We start from the raw sequence: 20,535 nt of genomic DNA on the forward strand, positions 1-20,535 counted from the left end.
TTTACAACACGATGCGCATCGTATATTATTATTAATCAACTGGCCTACCTTTAACAGGTAGATTCTGTGTTATTTGCCATTCGTTTAATGGTTCTTTGGTATGGAAGGATTATTATTTTTGTGATTTTTGTATTTCAAACAATCAATCAATTAGTTTATAAAGCGCTATTTCCGCGATGTTCAACAGCGTTTGTCAATGAATTTTGCAAACAAATGGTGAGTCTTAAGATCCGCACTCAACTTGGTAAGTGACGGAGAAGTAGTCAGAGAAGGAGGTAGAGTTCAAGAGAAAAGGGCCAGAAAAAGCAAATGCAGACCATACTTTTGCTTGTACTTTATTTAAAGGTGACAGGATTTTTTTGGAACCATTCAAAAAGTTGTAGATTTTGAAATATTTTTATAAGTTAAAAACGGTTCACAATGCGAAGGTGTTTTTTTCCAAACAACTCAACGAATTTAACAGAAAATAAATTTCGTTCAACAAGTCACTGCATTGCAACTGAAACCATAAAAAGCTGTTGTGAAACGAACTAAACGTAAAACAAATTAAATAATTTAATTTTCATGAGACGATAAAACAAACGATAATGTCCGTGAAAGTGTAAATATGTAAATCTAAAAATAAAATGATATAACATCGTTAATATGATAATGAAATGACCACAAGAAACTGATAACAATAACGATTTAATAATAAATTGTTAGTATGACGAAAAATTAACAATGAATATTATCACTATTCCAATTTGTGACAGTAAAAGATATCGGTATTTTAAGTAAGAACTTTCGAGATATTGAATGCATCCTTCAGCATATGATCCCTCATAGCCCACAGAGCACTGACAACATCACCATGATGACCAGGACCCTGAGCCAACCAATGAGATGGAAGTTTCGTTGTTTCTAGGGCAGAGGCTTCCGGTTTGGTTGCGTTGAGAGTTTTGTTGCAGTCTCCAATGAATCTGCTGTTTTGAGTCATCCCTCTGATGTATCTGTTGAGATGAGTTTTGGTGTTGGTGTCAAAATTGTACGAATTCTTATCATGGATATATATGTGTTGACAGATGACAATCAAACCACAAATTTGTAAAGTTATGCCGAGAAGTGCAAAAAAAACCGAACCTTTTAAAAGCAACATTCAGTCAACACTGCAACAATACCCACAACAACATCTCACAATATGGGCAACATTCAAAGTTCAACAATGTTAACACCAGGCCACAATTCTTATTCACACAACATTACATTAAATCAAGCGCAACAAGCAAACAACGACGGGTGAACAAATGTAGAAACCTGAGGTAAGCCTCTGAATGTATGACTCGTTGAGGTTGAGGGGGCAGGGAGACAAAAAGAGGTCGCCCACCTGAAGATGATGATCCCGTAAGGTGGAGGTCAGAGGTGATGATAGAGATGGTGGAAATAACAACATGATTTAAATAAGGTGGGAGTGGTGACGTTCGATTGATACGGTTGATAACGATGAAGACGACGTTGACAACATGCAATTAGTTAATGGGAAAAAATAAAACACGATCAGTAAATAATCAAAAAAAATCATTTTAAGATAATTGTTAGATTATAAAATAGTGCATGGAACGAGAAATGAGAAAGAACATACTTTGCTGGTGGTTGAACTGGGTAACAAGCGGTTGGCTGGTCTGCTCAGTGAGATTTTGAGCTACTTGTCCCATCCGACCTGAACAGTTGCAGCAAATTTATTATCAAATGCATTGAATTTTTCATCATTAGAGTCCATATTTTTAATCATAACACAAACAAGATGAATTAAAAAAGTTAAAAAAGATTTTGTTAGAAAGAAAGTAGATCGACCTCCGTTCATATTGTTACTGCTGTTGGTGACGGTAGGTAGGATGGAAGAGTTGGGTGACATGCTCCTGGACTCTGCACCAGGCGACGGCACGACGGAGTTGATACTGTAGTCGCCGATCTTCAGGCTGGCATCGGAGGCCAGCAGACGCGCCTTCTCCTCATATTTCTCCTTCTGATCCTTCGGCAGCGACTTCCACTGTTGGCGTCAACAAAATGATTTGAAACATTTTGCACAACAACAACAACAACAACCTCAACAGCCTCACTAACTACATGACCGGCATACACTTTGGATGGCAGGCACAACACCACACCATGCCCAAGAAGCTAATAAAATTTCATTAAACATTTCGACCAGGCCATATGCGTTTGCCGCTCAATTAAGAGAACCAACATCAACAAAGGACCGCAGCACAAAAACAACGGCTAAATATTAATTTAACACTGCTAAACCAAAAATAATTATCATTTGCAGAGCTCAACACATCCCTATTTTGAAAATTTAACAAACTGCAAATTGCACTAACTCTGTTCCCGACAGCTCTGCTGATGTCTCCAAAGTTGAAATCAGGGAACTCTGCCTGAATGTCCTTCCTGCACTCGCCAGCGTACACGATGTAGCCAGTTATGTTGCGGACCTTCGTCGTGCGCTGTTGTCGTATGTTTATATTTCACCAGTCAATAACTAACCACTGTCAGCGTTTTCACTGCCATCATCAAAAGCCCAATCAATACCATGCAAGCAACACGACAGCAAGATGGCGCAACAAACTGTACGATGGTCAAAGACAGTATGTGACCACATCAACAACAACATCAACACAAAAGCACAAACAACACCCCAGCATGGAGAGCCAGACAACAACTCACAACTTTCTTCTTCTTCTTACTGGCTCCACCAGCAGTGGCAGGGTTGAGATCACCAGATCCCGATTGGCTGACATCTCCACCAATCAGAAATGAGGAAGACGATTCGTTGAAGGTCTGGTCGGCGATGGACGAACAGAAATCCATGCTTTCATCTTCGAATAATTTTGTGTCCAGCTTGATGTTGTTGGCGGATGAATTTGTTGAAGTTGAAACTGGGGGGATCACAAGTTGCTCCTGCGAAAAATTTAAACACTTCATAGCAAGAATTCGAAAAGTTAAAAAATGCTATGAATCATTTATGAACACCATACAAACAAAACAAGTTGAAACATATTTTCCACAAAATTAACAATTCCATTAACAACAACATCAACACAAACATCCAACACATCCACAAACAACCACATTCATTCACAAACAACCACAACAACACCAACCATATACACAAACAACCACACCTACATGAACCACATACACATCGACCACATCACATCAGCCACATACACAAGCAACCACATACACATCGACCACATCCAAATCAACCACATCCACATCGACCACATCACATCGACCACATCAACCACATACAGCGACCGACCCTAACGACAACGAGAGGCTGTTTGAGGAAGTAGACCTCATCCTGGACGATCTCGACATTGGAATTTTGATGTTTCATCTGCAAGTTCGTCTTCTTCATGGATTTATCGACATCACTGAATTTAAACTCACAGACGTAAACGTCATTTTCAGTGATGTGCGTGTACCTACACGTGACGTAATCCCGAACGCCCATCACCGAGCACAACTGCACGACACTGGCAAATGGATACGTTACATCCCTGTTACTCAGCAGCACTTCTTTCCGGTAGAAGAGGCGGCCGTTCAACTGGCTCTCCAGGATTTGTGGATGTAGAAGGAGGGGTCCCGAGATGCTACCCTGCCCTCTGTTTAAAGGTTAAAAGGTTAGATCAATCTCACTTGGGCACCTGCTTCAGAGCTTTCAAAGACACAGAGGAAACCACCCATCACACACATTGCACATTTAAATAATAATAGCGTTATAATCAGATCAGAAACCATGAACCAGCAGTAAATCATGTTGAATGATTTATAAAATCATCTTGATCCCAATCAATTACTATAAATTAATGAAGAATAATAAAAAATCATTAGAAACTATGAATTATGTAAAATTATGAAAAAACTATATAAGTCATATTAAATTACAAATTAAATAAACTTACTAATTGATCATGTCAGCATTTTATAACAGCTTATAAAATTCAATGACATTAATATAAATGTAGCAGGTCAACAAAAAAAAAATATGACAAACGTTTCGGTGCTCCATATTTTTTCAACTTTTATGATCGTTGGTTTGTTGGCATCAGCATTGTTAACGCTGTTCAATGTCTTCACGACAACAAAGTCACCTGGTTATTTGTGATACTAGAGCTTTATCATCATCGTCATCACCATCGTCATCATCATCATTACTTTAACCTACAATCAAACACTGGAGTTTTTTAAAATGTAGGCCACCTATTAACATATATTTGATTGGACAAACATCCTCACCACCATTTGGAAGCCTCAACAATAACTCAAGCAACATCAACAACAGCTCAGATAACATCAACAACAACAACGACTCAGATAACATCAACAACAACAACGACTCAGATAACATCAACAACAACAACTCAGATAACATCATCAATAACAACAACTCAGATAACATCAACAACAACAACGACGACGACAACAACTCGGACAACATCAACAGACAGCAACAGCCAACCGATTTTGACCCAGCACCCATTAGTGACACGCTGCTGCTGGTAGTAGGTGCACCCATCCGACGCATCAGGAACATTCCTGGCAAGGACAGCCCTGCGAGTGCAATCAATCGACTTATTGACGTTCTTTGACTTGAGTGTCGTCGCAGCTGCCTGCGCGAGGACTTTCCTGGCGGGGACGAATGGCTGAGGTCTGGCGGTGAATATGACGTTGTCGTTCTTCGGCTGGTTCCATTTCTGAAATTATTTTTTATGGCAGAATAAATTCAAGCTGCAATAAAAAAAAAAAAAAAAAACAGAAAAATTTGATCAGCCAATTAAATGGTCATGGTCAGGTTGCTGATCCATTGAAGCAGACCAGTTCTGTAGAGACTGGAATCAACTTGCCACCTTATTCAACATGCCAGTCTCCATTTAACCAACATTCAATCAATGGCAATTAATCATTCAACTTATAAACCAATCGATAAATTGTCCAGCCATCATACCAATCACAGGAGGGCAATCAATAGACCAGACACCAATCCAATCAGCAACCAATCAAGCAGTCACCGGCCAATCAGCAATCAATCCATCAACCAGTCACGAAGCAATCACCAAATAGACCCACCTTCAATTTTCTAAACTCTTTCTTCTTACCGATGTAACTGGACTCACAAATATAGACATCTTTGCCTGGTACACTCTAGCAAGAGAGTAAACCATATAAAATAAAGTGAAATCAGAGTAAATTAAATTTGACTGCACTGTATTCAACAATTGATTGTATTTAAAATACAATACAATACACACATGTACAATAGCAGTACACACACGCGCACGCACACACACACACACACACACACACACACAGACAGACAGTACAGTTACTTGTACAACACTAACTTGTGTCTCGTGTGTTATGTACTGTTTGATGTGCACAACCAGACATCTGCCGACCACCTTGTCAAATGGGACTTCATCTTTAAATTCACTTTTCAACACTTCCTATGTGACCAACGAAGCATGAGTATTAGCGGTAGAAGTAGTAGTAGTAGTAAGTAGTAACAGTAGTAGTAGTAGTAGTACAAGGTAGTAGTAGTAGTAGTAGTAGTAGTAGTAGTAGTAGTAGTAGTAGTAGCAGCAGCAGCAGCAGTAGTAATAGCAGTAGTAATACAAAGGTAGTAGTAGTAGTAGTAGTAAAAGGTAGTAGTAGTAGTAGTAAAAGGTAGTAGCAGTAGTAGTAGTAGTAGCAGCAGTAGTAATAGTAGTAGCAGCAGCAGTAGTAATAATAGTAGTAACAGTAGTAGTAGTAGTATTACATTTGATAGAAGATATGGATTGAAAAAAACAATGGCAATGACGATGAAATACATTATCCAATAACTTATTGCAATATTTTACATCACTGACATCAATCACCATCATCATTATCATTGCTCTCACATCATCATCATCATCATCATTATTATTATTATTATTATTCTCACATCATCATCATCAGCAGCAGCAGCAGCAACAACAACAACAACAACGACCAAATCAACAGAAATAGAAACAAGAACATCACAAACAACACAAACGAACGTTGTCAATGAACTTTCTCTGATGATGGCAGAAAGTCTGACTGGGCCTCAAGAACCAACACCCCTTCAAAAACATTTGTTGCTGCTGTTGTTGTGCAACACTTTCTTGATGTTGTTGCTGATGTTGTTGTTGCAGCTGCTTGTAGAAAAGTTGTTCGATGTAGACAATATTTGGGGGACTGTTTGGCTCCCTTTGTAGAGAACTGTGCAAATCAAATTCAATGAATTATAATTAAAAGCAAACGAACAAACGAACAAACGAACGAACAAACAAACAAACAAGCAAACAAACAAACAAACAAACGAATGAACGAACCAACGGACAAACAAACCTAGATTGGATGTACACAAAATCTCCCTTCTTGTAGAGGACACCATTGAACTCGTATTCGTCAACAGAGTTCTCTCTATCAGCACCATCCACAACTACATCACCGGCAAAGACGTCATCAGAAGACTCCATGCTGTTGTTGTTGCTGCTGTTGTTGGTAGTGGCGGTGTTGTTGTTTGTCGTTTGTTGGGAATTGAAAGTCTGGTCGAGTTTTTGTAGCGTGTAGGACAGTGCCCCCGACAACAAGACCCCACCCTGGCAGCAGAGCTCATCCCTCTTCGCAACAAAACTTCTAGCCAGCTCTAAACTATCGCTGTAAGCCTGGCGACGAGTAGTAAGTAAAAGTAAGCGAATGAAAAAAAGAAAAAATTTCGATACCGAAGCATGCTTTTCACTAGCAACTTGCACGATATAACTCGTTTTTATGTCATAACTTTTATTGTTAGTCATCATTAATATTATTTATAATAAATTTATTATTAAATTAGTCCGTCTGTCTGTTAATTAGTCCCCAGAGAAGAATACAACGAGAAAAGAATACAAAAACAAAAAAATACAAATACCTGGGCTGTATTCAAACAGGTTGATCTGATGTGTTCAACCAGCTTGAACAGGCATTCCTGTAGACAATCCAGCCTCGTTATCTGGCCCTTATTAAGATTATGCAATTATGCCCTTAATACGAATAAATTATTACTAAATATCAATTGGTTGAGTCGTAATAAATTATGTTAATGACAGTTAATGATTATTCATGGGTAATAAGTTGTGTTAATGGTACTTACATTCTCTAGCTTCAGTTGGATACTTTCCAATGAAAACAACTTTCTGTGGATAAATTATATATTAACCAATAAATTAGTTCTTAACGAGGTTTATAAAATGTCAATTATAACAAATAAATTAATAAAATAATTAATTATCAGTAATTAAACACATGAAATGTCACATTACTTCTCTTCGTTATCATCGTCGTCATCATCTACTGAATATTCATAAATGCTGTCACTGTAGTAACGACCTTCACCGTCCTGGGTGGTGTTGGATAGATTTAATGAAAAAGATGAATGAATGAATGAATGAATGAATAAATGGATGGATGGATGGACAAAAATAGGGATAGATGGATTGGGATAGAAGCAGAAGACTGACAGTAAAGTTTACGGTTTCCTGGAAGATCTGCAGCAGAAGTTGTTGGGTCAGTTGCTGGACGCTGTTGCTGACCAGTTCGTTGTACGCCTCGTTGTTCAGTGTCACTCGGAAGTCCATGCAAACCTTCTGCAGCTGTATGGCGTCCTGGGTTGGTTTCAAAATTTGTTTAGAAGCACGCACACACGCAAACAAACACGCACACGCAGAGAGAGAAAGAGAAAAAGAAAAGAGAAGAGAGAGAGAGAGAGAGAGAGAGAGAGAGAGAGAGAGACAATACCTTGAATATTTGAGAATTGGGCTCATTATATACGCAGGCATTGTTGAACATGAGGTACATATCACTGAAGACATCGTCGACGTGCCCGTATTGATTGGTCGTTATCTTTATCAGGATCTTCTGCATGTCCATCGGTTTCGTTATCACATTGTAATAATCCGGGTAGTCCTGATGATGATGACGATGACGTTGATGAAGACGATGACGCAATAATGGCAATGATGATGATGATGATGATGATGATGATGGTGGTGATGGTGATGACGTCGGCATTGATTATGACGATGGCGGTAATAATAATATTGACGAAAAGAATGATGATGATGATGACGATAACAACTGCTGACCAATAAAAGAACAAATTGTTGAAATATGCCTCACACAAACACATACATCCAAAGCATATACTAAATACATGCATGCACGCATGCACACGCGTGCATACCAAATACACAAACACACACACAAACACACACACTAACACTAACACTCTTAAGAGGGAGTTTCATGAAAGGTCCTGACAGTGTTCTGTTGCTGTCGTCCATGTAATCCCTCACTGTATTGTACAGCTTTTGGTAGATTTCATTTGGTCTGCAGTTGTGTTATATCATATATTGCAACTTGATGCCACGTACAGTTATAAATTGTGAAGAAACAAACATAGGCGGACATTTAAAACAGATCACATCATCATATTGGAAAGACGACTATAACAGTTAGGGAGAAAGTGAGTTAGAGAAAGAGAAATAGAGAGAAAGAGAGAGAGAGAGAGAGAGAGAGAGAGAGAGAGAGAGAGAAAGAGAAAGAGCTAGATAGAGAAGAAAAATGTGGTAAACATTTATTACAAACAACGAAAACAAAAACTATTAAAAAGAGCTAACACAGAATTGCTGGAAAGGATTTTACATTCAGCCCTTGAACCCCCGCCGTCCTCATTCTTCTTAGCATCTCCATCCCCATAAGAACCGGCCCCTGAACTGCTACCCGCACCGCCAGCGTTACCCCAACTGAGAGCAGTGCAATCGTCCTCGCCCCTCATTACCACCTTCACTGACATCGAAGAGGCAGAAAGTTGGCTGGTTGATTGATTGATTATGGATTGAAGTTTGGAGTGCATGAATCTTTCTAGAACGTCGGCGTCTCTATATATCATTGATGTCTCCTCGTTGTATTGCCTGGCGTTGTTGAACATCAACTCAAAATCAAGGGAGAGGCTCATCAGGTTGAGGTACTGTGGTTGGTTTTTTTGGTGATTGGTTGTATGAATGTGTTTTTGTTTGTTTGTTTATGTGTTTTTGTTTTTGTTATATGATGTTTGTGTGTTTGCATGATGCTGGAATGATGTATGTTTGTTCGTTTGTAAGATGACTATATATGATTGTCTCTTTGTTTGTTTGTTTTTCGTATGATTGTATCATTGTTTATGTGCTTGTATGACGTTTGTGTCATGCATGATTGTTTGCGTTTGTAACGATGATTAATGATTGTTCGTTAAACGCATTCACAAGTGCGTTGGTTCATTTCAACTATACATGCAACACCGACAACAACAGCATCAATACTCAATTCATATTTATAAAAATGCACAACTTAGAACAATGCATCATAAAACCAGCACAACAATAAGCGACAACATTCACACTCAGAGGAGGGACAACATCACGCTCGTTAAATGACGCCATCAGATCAGTTAAGACCTACCTTATCATGCTTTATCTTCAACTCAATGATGTTCATATCGATAGGCTGCTTGATGATCTGGTAATAATCTGGGTACTCCTTCCTCAAAGGCAGGGTCCTAAATATGTCGATCGGACTTCTGTTGCCTATCTATTATTATTGTAAGCATGAATTAACACGATTAGATCCAAATAAACATAATCGAATCCAAATTAACATAATTAGAGTAAAACTTACATAATTAAATCCAAATTATCATAATTAAAGTAAAATTTACATAATTAAATCCAAATTAACATAATTAAAGTAAAACTAACTTATTTAAATCCAAATTAACATAATTATAAAGTAAAACTAACATAATTAAATCCAAATTAACATAATTAGATCCAAATTAACGTAACTAGATCTAAATTAACATAACTAGATCCAAATTAACATAATTTGAACTAAATTAACATAAATTGAATTTTTTCTTTTTGTAGTAGTGACCTTAAACAAGAGCACGGAATTGTAAAGGGCATAGAGATTTTTCTTCAGATTATCGTCGCATAGACGCATTCTTTTCCTCCTCGTAGCTTCGTCGTCAGCTGCTTTGCTTTGATGCTGCTTTGTAGCGGCCGCTTCCTGTAATGTTGTTGTTGTTGTAGTAGTTGTAGTTGTTACTGTTGTTGTTGTAGTTGTTGTTGTTGTCGGTGGTGGTGGTGACGACCGTGATGATGTTGGTTATGATGGTAACGATAATGGTGATGATGGTGTCGTTGAGTGTAATGATGGTGAAGATGAATGGTGATAATGTTGAGCGTAAGGAATGTGATGATGACTGAATGATAGTAACAAAAGGTGGCTGGATTATTATTAAAAATGTAATTAACTTAAAAGCTGGTGATGATATTTTGATGATGACGGCTGTATTGACGATAAAGTTGCCAATGATGACGATGGTGACGACGATGACGAAGATTAAGTCAATCGACTATTAAAAATTCTAACTTTACTCCTTTTCAGTTCTTCAAATTTTCCTCTCATAACTTTCTGAAGAGTGTCAGCGTCCTAATGGGGTACAAAAAAAACCAATCATCATCATCATCATCATCCCAATCATCATCACAACCACCACCTGGTATATTCGGCTATCCTCCCTGTTATATTGTTTCGCGTTATCAAAGACGAGGTTGAAATCGCTGGCTAGGCTCTCCAGTTTTGGATAGCTCCCATTCTAGAGGTGCAAAATTCAAAATGTCTAGCTAAGGTCATTCTAATGGCCACAGTTTATCTCTCATGAATATTATCATCTCTCATATTACCATCTCTCATGAATATTACCATCTCTCATGAATATTAAAATAACTGAAGTATATACCACAATACCTGATGAATATTAAAATATCTTCTGTATAATAAAAAACCAACATTATGTATAATAAAATACCTCATGAATATTAAAATACCTCATGTATAATAAAAAACCAACCTTATGTATAATAAAATACCTCGTGAATATTAAATGTGTGCATGATCAATTTGTAACAATACTTTACAATAAAATATTACACCGCAAATTTACAATAAATTTTTGAAACAATTTTAACAAAAAAAAAGTCGCATTACGGACTTTAATCTTCTTTTGAATCTTGACCAATGAGAGAGGTCGCTTGATCTCTTGGTAGTAATCCGGATAAAACCTATGGCGATGGTGTTGGTGGTGTTTTGGAGAAAGAAAAACATAGTTAAGGATGTGGTTATGGAATTAAATATAATTAAAATGCGGCTATTAAAATATTTATTTAGACCAAAACATCGTCAAACCTATGTTAAATATTCTAACCAAAATGTTGTTATAATATGCCATCATCTACTATGATTGAGATAAAGAACAAACGGATGAAAATAGTAAAACCATTACATCCAATAACGAAGATGAAATATATGGAAATGATCTAACATAAAGGACAATATCTAGGATCAAATCTTCATGCCAACTAAACAACCAGCCGATAATTTAACACCTCATCAACATACCAACCAATCACAGTGGTAAACAAACTGATCACCATGGCAACCACCAATGACGACATACCTTCTACTGGGCAGCCTGAGAAATGGCTCACAGATGGCCTGGTCATTCGAGTTCCTGTAACTTTTGATGGAGTCATAGAGGTGCCAGTACTCCGTTTCAAAATGTGGAGCAGTGCCCGTCGAAGTGAACGTGTCGGAGCCGTCGTCATCACTTCCTGCTCCCGTCGCCGATGCCGCTGCTGCTGATCTGGGGGGAGGAATAAAAAAATGATTGAACGAATGAATGGACAAAATGGATGACTGAATGATGGGATGAATGAATGTATGATTAATGGAATGAATGAATGATTAATGGAATGAATGAACTGATGTATGAGTCTGCAAATGATTAAGTGATGAAAAGCTGACAAATGAATGGACAAAAATTACATAAATTAAAAATATAAATACATGCAAAACCAACCTCTCAAACCTACTCTTGTGAAGAGCACGATGATAGTGATGCTGATGGGATTTCCCAGCGTCATCAGCATCGTCGTCATCGTCGGACTTGATGGAGGCATATGCAGAGGACATGTTATTGACCTGCTGCTGCTGCATCAGTGATCTTCCTCTCGTCCTCTGACTCCTGCTCTGCCTCAGCTGCTCCAGCTCCTGCTTCTTGTTCATCAGGAACTTCTTCATTGCTGTTGCATCCTACATACATACATACATATATACATACATAAGCGCGCGCACGCACACACACACACACACACACACACACACACACACACACACACACACACACATATATATATATATATATATATATATATATATATATTAGGGATGCACCGGATTCAGGTTTTTCAAATCCGGCCGGAGCCGGACTTGGCCGGATTTAAAATTAAAAAACCGGCCGGAGCCGGGGCCGGATTTTAGTTACCATTTCACATACGTTAGAAAAAATAATCACATAACACCAAGCAAATCACATAACACCAAGCAAATAGTTATTTAATTCAAATATATGAATAAGTTGTGTGATACGCCAAATTCTGTACACAAAGATCAGCTTATAATTTATGCATAATCCATAAAGAAAATTGTTCAGCTCATCTCACAATAAGTGATGTTAATATTATGTGTCATGTATGCACGTGCACAAGTTATTTTACACAAAGATCAGCTTATAATCTATGCATAATCCATGTTATAGCATAAAGAAAATTGTCCAGATCACCTCACAATTAGTGATGTTGTAATTATGTGTCATGTATACCTAGCCTAACCTTTAACTTACCATGTTCTTAAATTATATATATATATATATATATATATATATATATATATATATATATATATTATGTAGCTATATGATCCGTCATGTGCAATTATCAATATATAGTATATACACGTGCACAAGTTCTTTTACACAAAGATCAGCTTATAATTTATGCATAACCCATGTTATAGCATAAAGAAAATTGTCCAGATCACCTCACAATTAGTGATGTTGTTATTATGTGTCATGTATGCCTTTAGCTTAGCCTTTAACTTATTGACATAAAATTAATTGAATTCAATAAAAATTTTTTTTTCTGTTTATAACATTTTTAAAAGTTGATAGACGCTTAAATCCGGCCCTAAATCCGGCCACCAAATCCGGCCGGGGCCGGATTCGACCGGATTTGAAAAAAAAGCCGGATTTTGGCCGGGGCCGGAGCCGGGGCCGAACTTCGGTGCATCCCTAATATATATATATATTGTGTGTGAGTTGAGTAGTATGGTGACACGGGTTGGTCTATATACAAATGTATGTGCATGTGAAATGTATCTAAAGATAGAGAAATATTATACAAAAGCCTAAGTGCATGTACAATTGTACATTCATTTATACAAATATTGATTCTCATTGCAACAAAGATATATCGACAAAAGCAAAGACCACTTGATTCGATACAGCATCTATTCTTTTTCAAATAACCATAAATGATACAGATGGTGAACAGAGAGAGTAAAACCGACCTTATAGATCTTTGAGTAAGGTTCATTGTAGGCCTTAGCATTGGAGATGATGAGCATGAAATCCTTGATCATTGCGTCGACATTTGGATACGATGATGACTGGATCTTTTTGGCAATCGTTTTTAAGTCCATCGGCTCCTTTATCACCTGGTAGTACTCAGGAAACTTCTGCAAGATGTAATGGTGCCATGTAACGTAATAATGATAAGGGTATCTGCTGATTATAGCAACTGCAACTGACGATTATCATGGAAACATTGATAAAGTGGTTCATTTACCATAAACAGATTACACAAGATGATGAAGTGATTATCATTAGCATTGATGAAAATTGTAGTGGTAGAGTAAAATAATGAATATTATGGAAGACACACACTTAAAAAGCATTTTTAAAAATTATAAACAATCACAACAACATCACAACAACCTTATACAACAGCCCAACACAACACCACAACAAAAATGCTATACACTATACCACAACAAAAAAACATTACCACAATGTAATACAACAGCCCAACACACACACACACACACACACACACACACACTCACACACACACACACACTCACACAGAGAAAGAGAGAGAGAGAGAGAAAGAGAGAGAGGGGAGAGAGAGAAAGTTCACAGCAGCAGAAACAACTAACCATTCTAGAGGGCATGACCCTGAAGAGGTCAGTGAAACAGTGAGTGTCATCGCATGCAGTTACCGTCGAACTGAACAGCTGTTCTATCATGACGTAGTCGTCGTCCAGCTGTGACATCAACAACGACGACGCTGGAGTCAACAGACCCTCACTCATGCTCACCATCTCTTCTGTCAGCTGTTCATTATTTATGTTATTATTATTAATATTACTACATTATATTATTTATTATTATTTACTATTAAGTTTAATTAGTAATTCTTCATTTATTTTTATTTTTAAAACAATTACAAGTCGTAGATGGTACAATCATCACAATTGATGAATCTTAATCATCATCATCGACATCATCATCATAATTATCGTCAACATCGTCACCATTCTCATCATCATTTTAACCAACGACATCTTATCATCAACATCTTCATCTTTGAGTAATGCAAAAAGAATTCCTCAAATAACGATATCAACATCATCTTCTTCATCATCGTCGTCGTCATCATCATCAATAACATCATCATCATCATCTTCATCATCATCACCATTAATGACAGCAACAACGAACTGACATCCTTATTGGTTCTCCTCTTCTTTTTTACGATCTTCCTCTTCTTGTCTTCATTACCTGGAGACTTGTTCTTCTAGGAAGAGAAAATTTGTTTGCTTTTAAATGATTTATCAAATGATTGATTGATTGATTGATTGATTGATTGATAGATTGATTGACTGATTGATTGATTGAAAAAAGTAATGAGTGATAAATGGAAAAATAAAATACTAACATAACTCAATTGATTGATTGATTGATTGATTGATTGATCGACTGACAAAAAGAAGGTATGAAAGATAATAATAACTACTAGCATAACATTAGCAGATAGATAGAAAGAGTGATGAATGAGGAACGGGTGGAGTAACAGCTACCACCACCACACCATACCGCAACCAACACGTCACCCACCTCATCCTCCATGTCCGACCCAGATGACAGGACATTTGAGAAGCCACTCCTACTTGACTCGTCCAACAATCCCGATTGAGTTCCAGACCTTCCAGGCAAAATTGCAGAAAGAGAATGTTCGTTAACATACAAAAAAACAAACAATAAAAAAGCCTCAAAAATTTATCTGACTAGCGAAGTTTTCAAACTCACAGTTGCTAACAAGATGTGGTTATTAATTTTTCCCCATATATATAACCGGCATCTTACAGACAGTGTGTTAACATATGGTTAACGTTATTGTAAGAATGTTAACAGTGAGGACAGATCCATAACAACATAAAAATTACTTTAAATAATAGCCAGCCATATTTCTACAAGTTTAAATGATGAAGATGAAAACAGGAAGTGAATATTTTTTGAAGAAAAAAAAATTGTGGGACAGACTCGTTGAGTTTGTTGTTTTCTTCGTTGCCTTCAGTAGAAGCAGGGACTTTACCATCACTTGATGATTTCAATCGTTCATCATCGGCAAACTTCTCCCCCTGGGATGGCACGTCGATGGTCAGGGCCACGTCATCATCCGTCTCCATGGCAACGCCGAGTGCTTGGGAAATCAACTGAGCCTTGGACTTTTCGAAGAGAGTCTGAAGCTCTACTGCCTGCTTGTACTCGCTCGAGTCAGGCTGTAGAAATGCAATGGATCAAATGAAAATCGACATACACATGAAACTTCAAAATGTTATAATTACTTTTTAAAAAAGTGCTCAATGACAGGATGCAAACAGTGAAGTAGTTACAAACCTGGTAGAATGATTTAGCATTATTGATCATGAGATTGAAGTCTTCAATCATGTCGTCAACATCTTCGTACTCTTCTGACTTCAGACGATGTTGAATTTTTAAAAGATCCATCGGGACATTGACAGTTGTGTAGTAGTCTGGCTCATTTCTTATGAGAATGCAATAAATTATGTTCTACCATTTAACAATTAAGATAATTAAAAAAAATAATTTATACAAAAAAAAATTTAAATACCATCCAATTTAGCAATAAAACACTAAACAAATTACTGTTCGAGTTGGGAAAAAAATAACATTTAGATATACTTAGGATTAAACAGAAACATTTGTAAGTTAATTAAACTAACACATCTTCAGACCAAACAGCTCTGAATACATTTTTAGTTTAAAAAATGGTTTTCAATCAGAACTACTTGATAATTATAATTTATTCATGATTTTAACCTTCTTTTGGGAACTCGAATGAATGGCTCGCACAACAACTTGCCATGTTCAGTCTTCTGATTTCTTATTATGTCATAGAGATCCTGGCAGATCTCTTGCTGTTTCATCATTATCATTTTATGTTTGACAATTAATTTAATAATATTAAAAATTTTAAATTACTTATTCAATATAATTTATATTTCAATAGATAAGTTGTTCTGAGAATTAATTAAATTAAATTTAAATACAAAGATAAAATAAACAAAGAAAAACTATCAAGCTGAGACTATCTTATTTATAATTCATTCATCAATCAATAAACAAATCAATAAGAATTTCTATTCTATCTTTAATCAACTATCTTATCTTAGTTTTTTAGTACTTTAGTTTTTATTATCTAGCTAAAATTAGCTTTTAAAAGTTAAAAATAAAAGGCCTTAGCAGTTAGCTTATCTTAGGCTTAATACCAATAAAACTGCAAAAGAATTAGGATCAAATTTTAAAATTTACAAAAATATTAATACACAAAAATTTTTGCAATTGTTATTTAGAAATATTCAAACAATTCCAGCAGCTAAAAACAGATTAGTTAGTCGATTAGCGATAATAAACAAAAAATAAGTCAAAGCAACACCCCAACTAACAGGATTGAAGTTAGGAACCTGCACGTATTTTCGCCCACCTTCTCCTTCGTAATCCTCATCGCGTCGTTTTTTAACAAAAGGCATTTTCGGCAATGAACTAATTTAAAAACGATAACTTAATTTTTCAGAAAGATGCACTTACGCGATGGACGAAAATATAATAACATCAAATTTTCTATCAAGTATTTAAATTTTGTTTTTTTAATGCCATAGAAAGTATATTTTTGCTAATCCAAGCATAGAACTTTAATTATTTTTTTAACTTTTCAATTATTATTTTCCTCTAAATTACTTGAAAAAGTCTTTTCAAGAACCCATTTTTATTAGTTTAATACACATTTTTATTGAAATGTGGGACTCAAATTTTGCCTGGTTATCGGACTAAAAAGCTCATTTTACCTTTTCTTTTCTTATTATACAAATATAGTATGATCAGCTGTTTACTCTCCATTTAATTAATTAAATGAACTTTCCTGCTTGCCATTCCAATTTTGTCTTGTAAGGAACTTTTTGATAAGCCGGTTGGTTAACTGACTAAAATAGCGAATGGATTCCACCAATTTGGCTGAAAAGTTGCGAAAAAATATGTGGAAGTATCAAGATGTTAGTGATTGAGCAATTAATTTAATTTTAATTTTAATATGAAAGCCATTTGTGTACTCTTATTTTCAATTAATTTAATTAATTAATTTGCAGTATGTAGCAGTAGTATTGTTGTTATCAGTCTATTTATTAAGCTTAATTTGTTAATTAATAACTGTTTTTAAAAATATATATTTTATTTAATACATTTATTATTTAATTTTTAATATTTTACTTTCAGATGCTCAGTACACCAATAGAAGGTGTGAAATTGAAAAAATCAAAATATTTCAACAACCAGCGCAAGAAAGAGAGAATTCTCATTAACCATAGGGATCCTTTATGGCACCCTCCCAGATCACCTTTCAACTTAGTACAAGAACAGTTATACATGGACCCTTGGAAGGTTCTTATTGCCACCATCTTCCTCCATAGGACATCAGGTTAACAAGGCATTATTTCATTTGATATACATTTCATTTTCTAAAGTTTAGAATCTAAACTAATTTTTCAATAATAATCTGTTAAAAGATTTAAGGTCTATCACACTGTGCCTTATTGTTTTCTCTACTTTGGAGTATATATTATTATTACTGACAATGTTTTGGTCTGTGAAATGAGAAAATAATATAATTTAGACTCCACTAAATTCATTTTATTATTTTTGTTGTGCACAGGCAAGTCAGCCATCCCGTATTTGTGGAAGTTTTTTGAAAAGTATGACTGCCCCGGCAAAGTTATATCAGCGGCCGCTACATCATCGCGAACGCCTTCGTTATCAAAATTATCATCACAAGCGTCAACTTCATCGCCACAACCACCAACAACGACATCATCGTCACAATCTTTTCAATCATCATCATCATCATCATCATCACAGCCATCATCATCATTATCATCACAGATGTCATCACAATCAACATCGTCGCCATCATCACATCAACCATCACAAAATCAAATTTGTATGAAGAATCACGATGACGACGACGACGATGATGATGATGGTGAGAGAGAGTATAACAACAATAATGATGACAAAAACGATGATGATGATGATGTTAATGGCAAAGGTGTTGATAATGATGAAGTATATACGGACATATCAAATCTAATGAAACCTCTTGGATTAAGTAGGAAGAGAGCTCAAATAATTAAAAAATTTTCATGTCAGTGTTACAATAATTTCAGTATTTTGTTTAACATTTTTTAACATTTAACATGTAATGACAGCTTGACAGCGTAATAGTTAGGGGCGCCTGGCCTTTACTTTGCGGTGACCTAGATCGATTGCAAAGAGAGGAGAGAGTGTGTGTGTATATGTGTGTGTATATGTGTGTGTGTGTGTATGTGTGTGTTTGTTTGTGTATGTGCGTTTCTGTGGCAAGACCCAAACTGTGGCAAAACACCCTGGCAGATGAGTATCAGACGAAAGAATGGAAGGACCCCTCTGAGTTGTACGGTGTGGGGAAATATGGAAGTGATTCCTACAACATATTCTGCGTTAATCGCTGGAAGAAGGTATGTTGTTGGTGGTGGTGGTGGTGGTGGTGGTGTAGTTCTGTTTGTTTGCTTGTTTGTTTGTCTGTGTGTTGTTTTTCGTCGAATGATAACGATGATGATGATGATGATGAGGTTGAAGGTCATCACGACGACTATGGTGATAATAATAATAATAATAATAATAATGACGATGACGTTTTTAATGATAGAATAAGATTAACTATAATAACGATGATAATGATAATGATGATGATGATACGACGACGATGATGACAAACAAACATGATGATGATGATGATGATGATGACGACGATGATGATGATAATGATGATGATAAACAATCCAGGTTGAGCCAAACGATCACAAGCTGAATAAGTACCATGATTGGCTGTACGAGAATCAGCTCGCTTTGGGATTGTTTGACGACGATGATGACGATGATGGTCGAGATTAAAAGATTGGTAAAGATTAAAGATATGATTGTGGTAATGATTTTCTAATAGAAAAAAAATTGTGTCAAAAAAAAAAGTTTAACACTTGTCAGAAATTCGTTAACGTTTGCATGATATGACGGCTGGTTTAGTTGTATCCATTAGAATATGCTTTCATTTGTTGTGATAGTTATAGCTGTGTGAGTTTTTTAATGAAGTTTTGAAGTATTTTGTGAGTCCGGTGAAAAAGGATTTTCATTAAAATAAAAAAATTTGCAATTTAAAGAAGCAAGGATGACGATGACAGTCTATGAAATATTTACGGCCGGTTGATGGCGGTCTGAAGGGGCAGTTGGTTTAATGGCTTGAGTTCAAGGGTCAACGACGTATCGGGCGGCGAGTTGGTGTAATGGTTAAAGCGCCTGGCAATGATTTTGCGGCAACTTGGTTTGAATGCGCGTGTAGTATGTGTGAAACAGTGATTTACGTGTATTTGCACATCTTTGTTGCCTGATACCTCTCTGGTGAATGCTAAGACGTGATTCGTGAAAAGCAATTTATGACAAAATAACTATTGATAAAATTATTTATTTCTTTTTTAGTCTTTTATTATTGCAGCTCTGACATACGCAGAACCACTTACAATGTTACAGATATATTATCTGCATATTATAAAATATATTTTTAATTCTCACGGCAGTCAACTTCATGATTCCACGTAGATTAACAATCAAATCATTTCTAACAAAGAAACCTCACTCGAGCAATTGTTGACGTTTAAAATTTAAATTTTTAAATTCCGTTGTTCGATTCACTCTCTCACGCCATTGGCCGGCTCAGCTGATGGTAGGCGAACGCCGATTGGCTGATTTAAATTTAAACGTTATAACATCTGTTGTAGTAAATTTCATTTCGTGACACGCTTTCGATTGCTTTCATGTCTTCGAGCTATTTGGGGTTCTCTATTGTCATTCGCTCTGCCATTGCTATTGCTATTATGGTTATTTATTATTATTGTTATTGT

At 36.2% G+C, this 20,535-nt stretch overlaps 2 protein-coding genes across 2 annotated transcripts; one reads left to right on the forward strand and one right to left on the reverse strand.

Annotated features, from left to right (window-relative positions):
• Window positions 1–414: 414 nt before the first annotated feature.
• HELRODRAFT_194900 (hypothetical protein) lies at window positions 415–17,215 on the reverse strand. Its single transcript, XM_009012534.1, has 35 exons — window positions 16,999–17,215; window positions 16,373–16,470; window positions 15,929–16,076; window positions 15,572–15,810; window positions 15,146–15,233; window positions 14,754–14,825; window positions 14,185–14,361; window positions 13,537–13,704; window positions 11,990–12,222; window positions 11,588–11,773; window positions 11,123–11,192; window positions 10,628–10,726; window positions 10,501–10,560; window positions 10,000–10,134; window positions 9,529–9,657; window positions 8,709–9,058; window positions 8,316–8,418; window positions 7,828–7,995; window positions 7,551–7,694; window positions 7,353–7,429; window positions 7,184–7,226; window positions 6,962–7,048; window positions 6,400–6,719; window positions 6,069–6,270; window positions 5,388–5,489; window positions 5,113–5,187; window positions 4,505–4,739; window positions 4,040–4,136; window positions 3,302–3,647; window positions 2,704–2,937; window positions 2,361–2,483; window positions 1,834–2,029; window positions 1,622–1,699; window positions 1,297–1,366; window positions 415–992 (listed from the first exon to the last, which is right to left on the reverse strand). The coding sequence occupies exons 1-35, from the start codon at window positions 17,080–17,082 to the stop codon at window positions 773–775; spliced, it is 5,256 nt and encodes a 1,751-aa protein (XP_009010782.1). The 5' UTR covers window positions 17,083–17,215; the 3' UTR covers window positions 415–772.
• A 286-nt stretch (window positions 17,216–17,501) lies between these two features.
• HELRODRAFT_194902 (hypothetical protein) lies at window positions 17,502–20,125 on the forward strand. The gene is made up of 6 exons (XM_009012535.1): window positions 17,502–17,601; window positions 17,822–18,023; window positions 18,258–18,415; window positions 18,446–18,746; window positions 18,995–19,098; window positions 19,427–20,125. The coding sequence occupies exons 1-6, from the start codon at window positions 17,545–17,547 to the stop codon at window positions 19,532–19,534; spliced, it is 930 nt and encodes a 309-aa protein (XP_009010783.1). The 5' UTR covers window positions 17,502–17,544; the 3' UTR covers window positions 19,535–20,125.
• Window positions 20,126–20,535: the final 410 nt, after the last annotated feature.

Source organism: Helobdella robusta (assembly GCF_000326865.2).
Source record: "Helobdella robusta unplaced genomic scaffold HELROscaffold_109, whole genome shotgun sequence".
NCBI classification, from domain to species: domain Eukaryota; kingdom Metazoa; phylum Annelida; class Clitellata; order Rhynchobdellida; family Glossiphoniidae; genus Helobdella; species Helobdella robusta.

Bases quoted from the DNA above. Each gene is read 5' to 3' on its own strand.
- HELRODRAFT_194900 (XM_009012534.1), bottom strand. From the start codon at position 17,082: ATGCCTTTTGTTAAAAAACGACGCGATGAGGATTACGAAGGAGAAGGT. The intron at 16,077-16,372 runs GTTAAAATCATG...CATTCTCATAAG, and splicing joins ATTCGAGTTCCCAAAAGAAG to AAATGAGCCAGACTACTACA. The intron at 6,271-6,399 runs GTTTGTTTGTCC...TGATTTGCACAG, and splicing joins TTTGTGTACATCCAATCTAG to TTCTCTACAAAGGGAGCCAA.
- HELRODRAFT_194902 (XM_009012535.1), top strand. From the start codon at position 17,545: ATGGATTCCACCAATTTGGCTGAAAAGTTGCGAAAAAATATGTGGAAG. The intron at 18,024-18,257 runs GTTAACAAGGCA...TGTTGTGCACAG, and splicing joins CTTCCTCCATAGGACATCAG to GCAAGTCAGCCATCCCGTAT. The intron at 19,099-19,426 runs GTATGTTGTTGG...TAAACAATCCAG, and splicing joins GCGTTAATCGCTGGAAGAAG to GTTGAGCCAAACGATCACAA.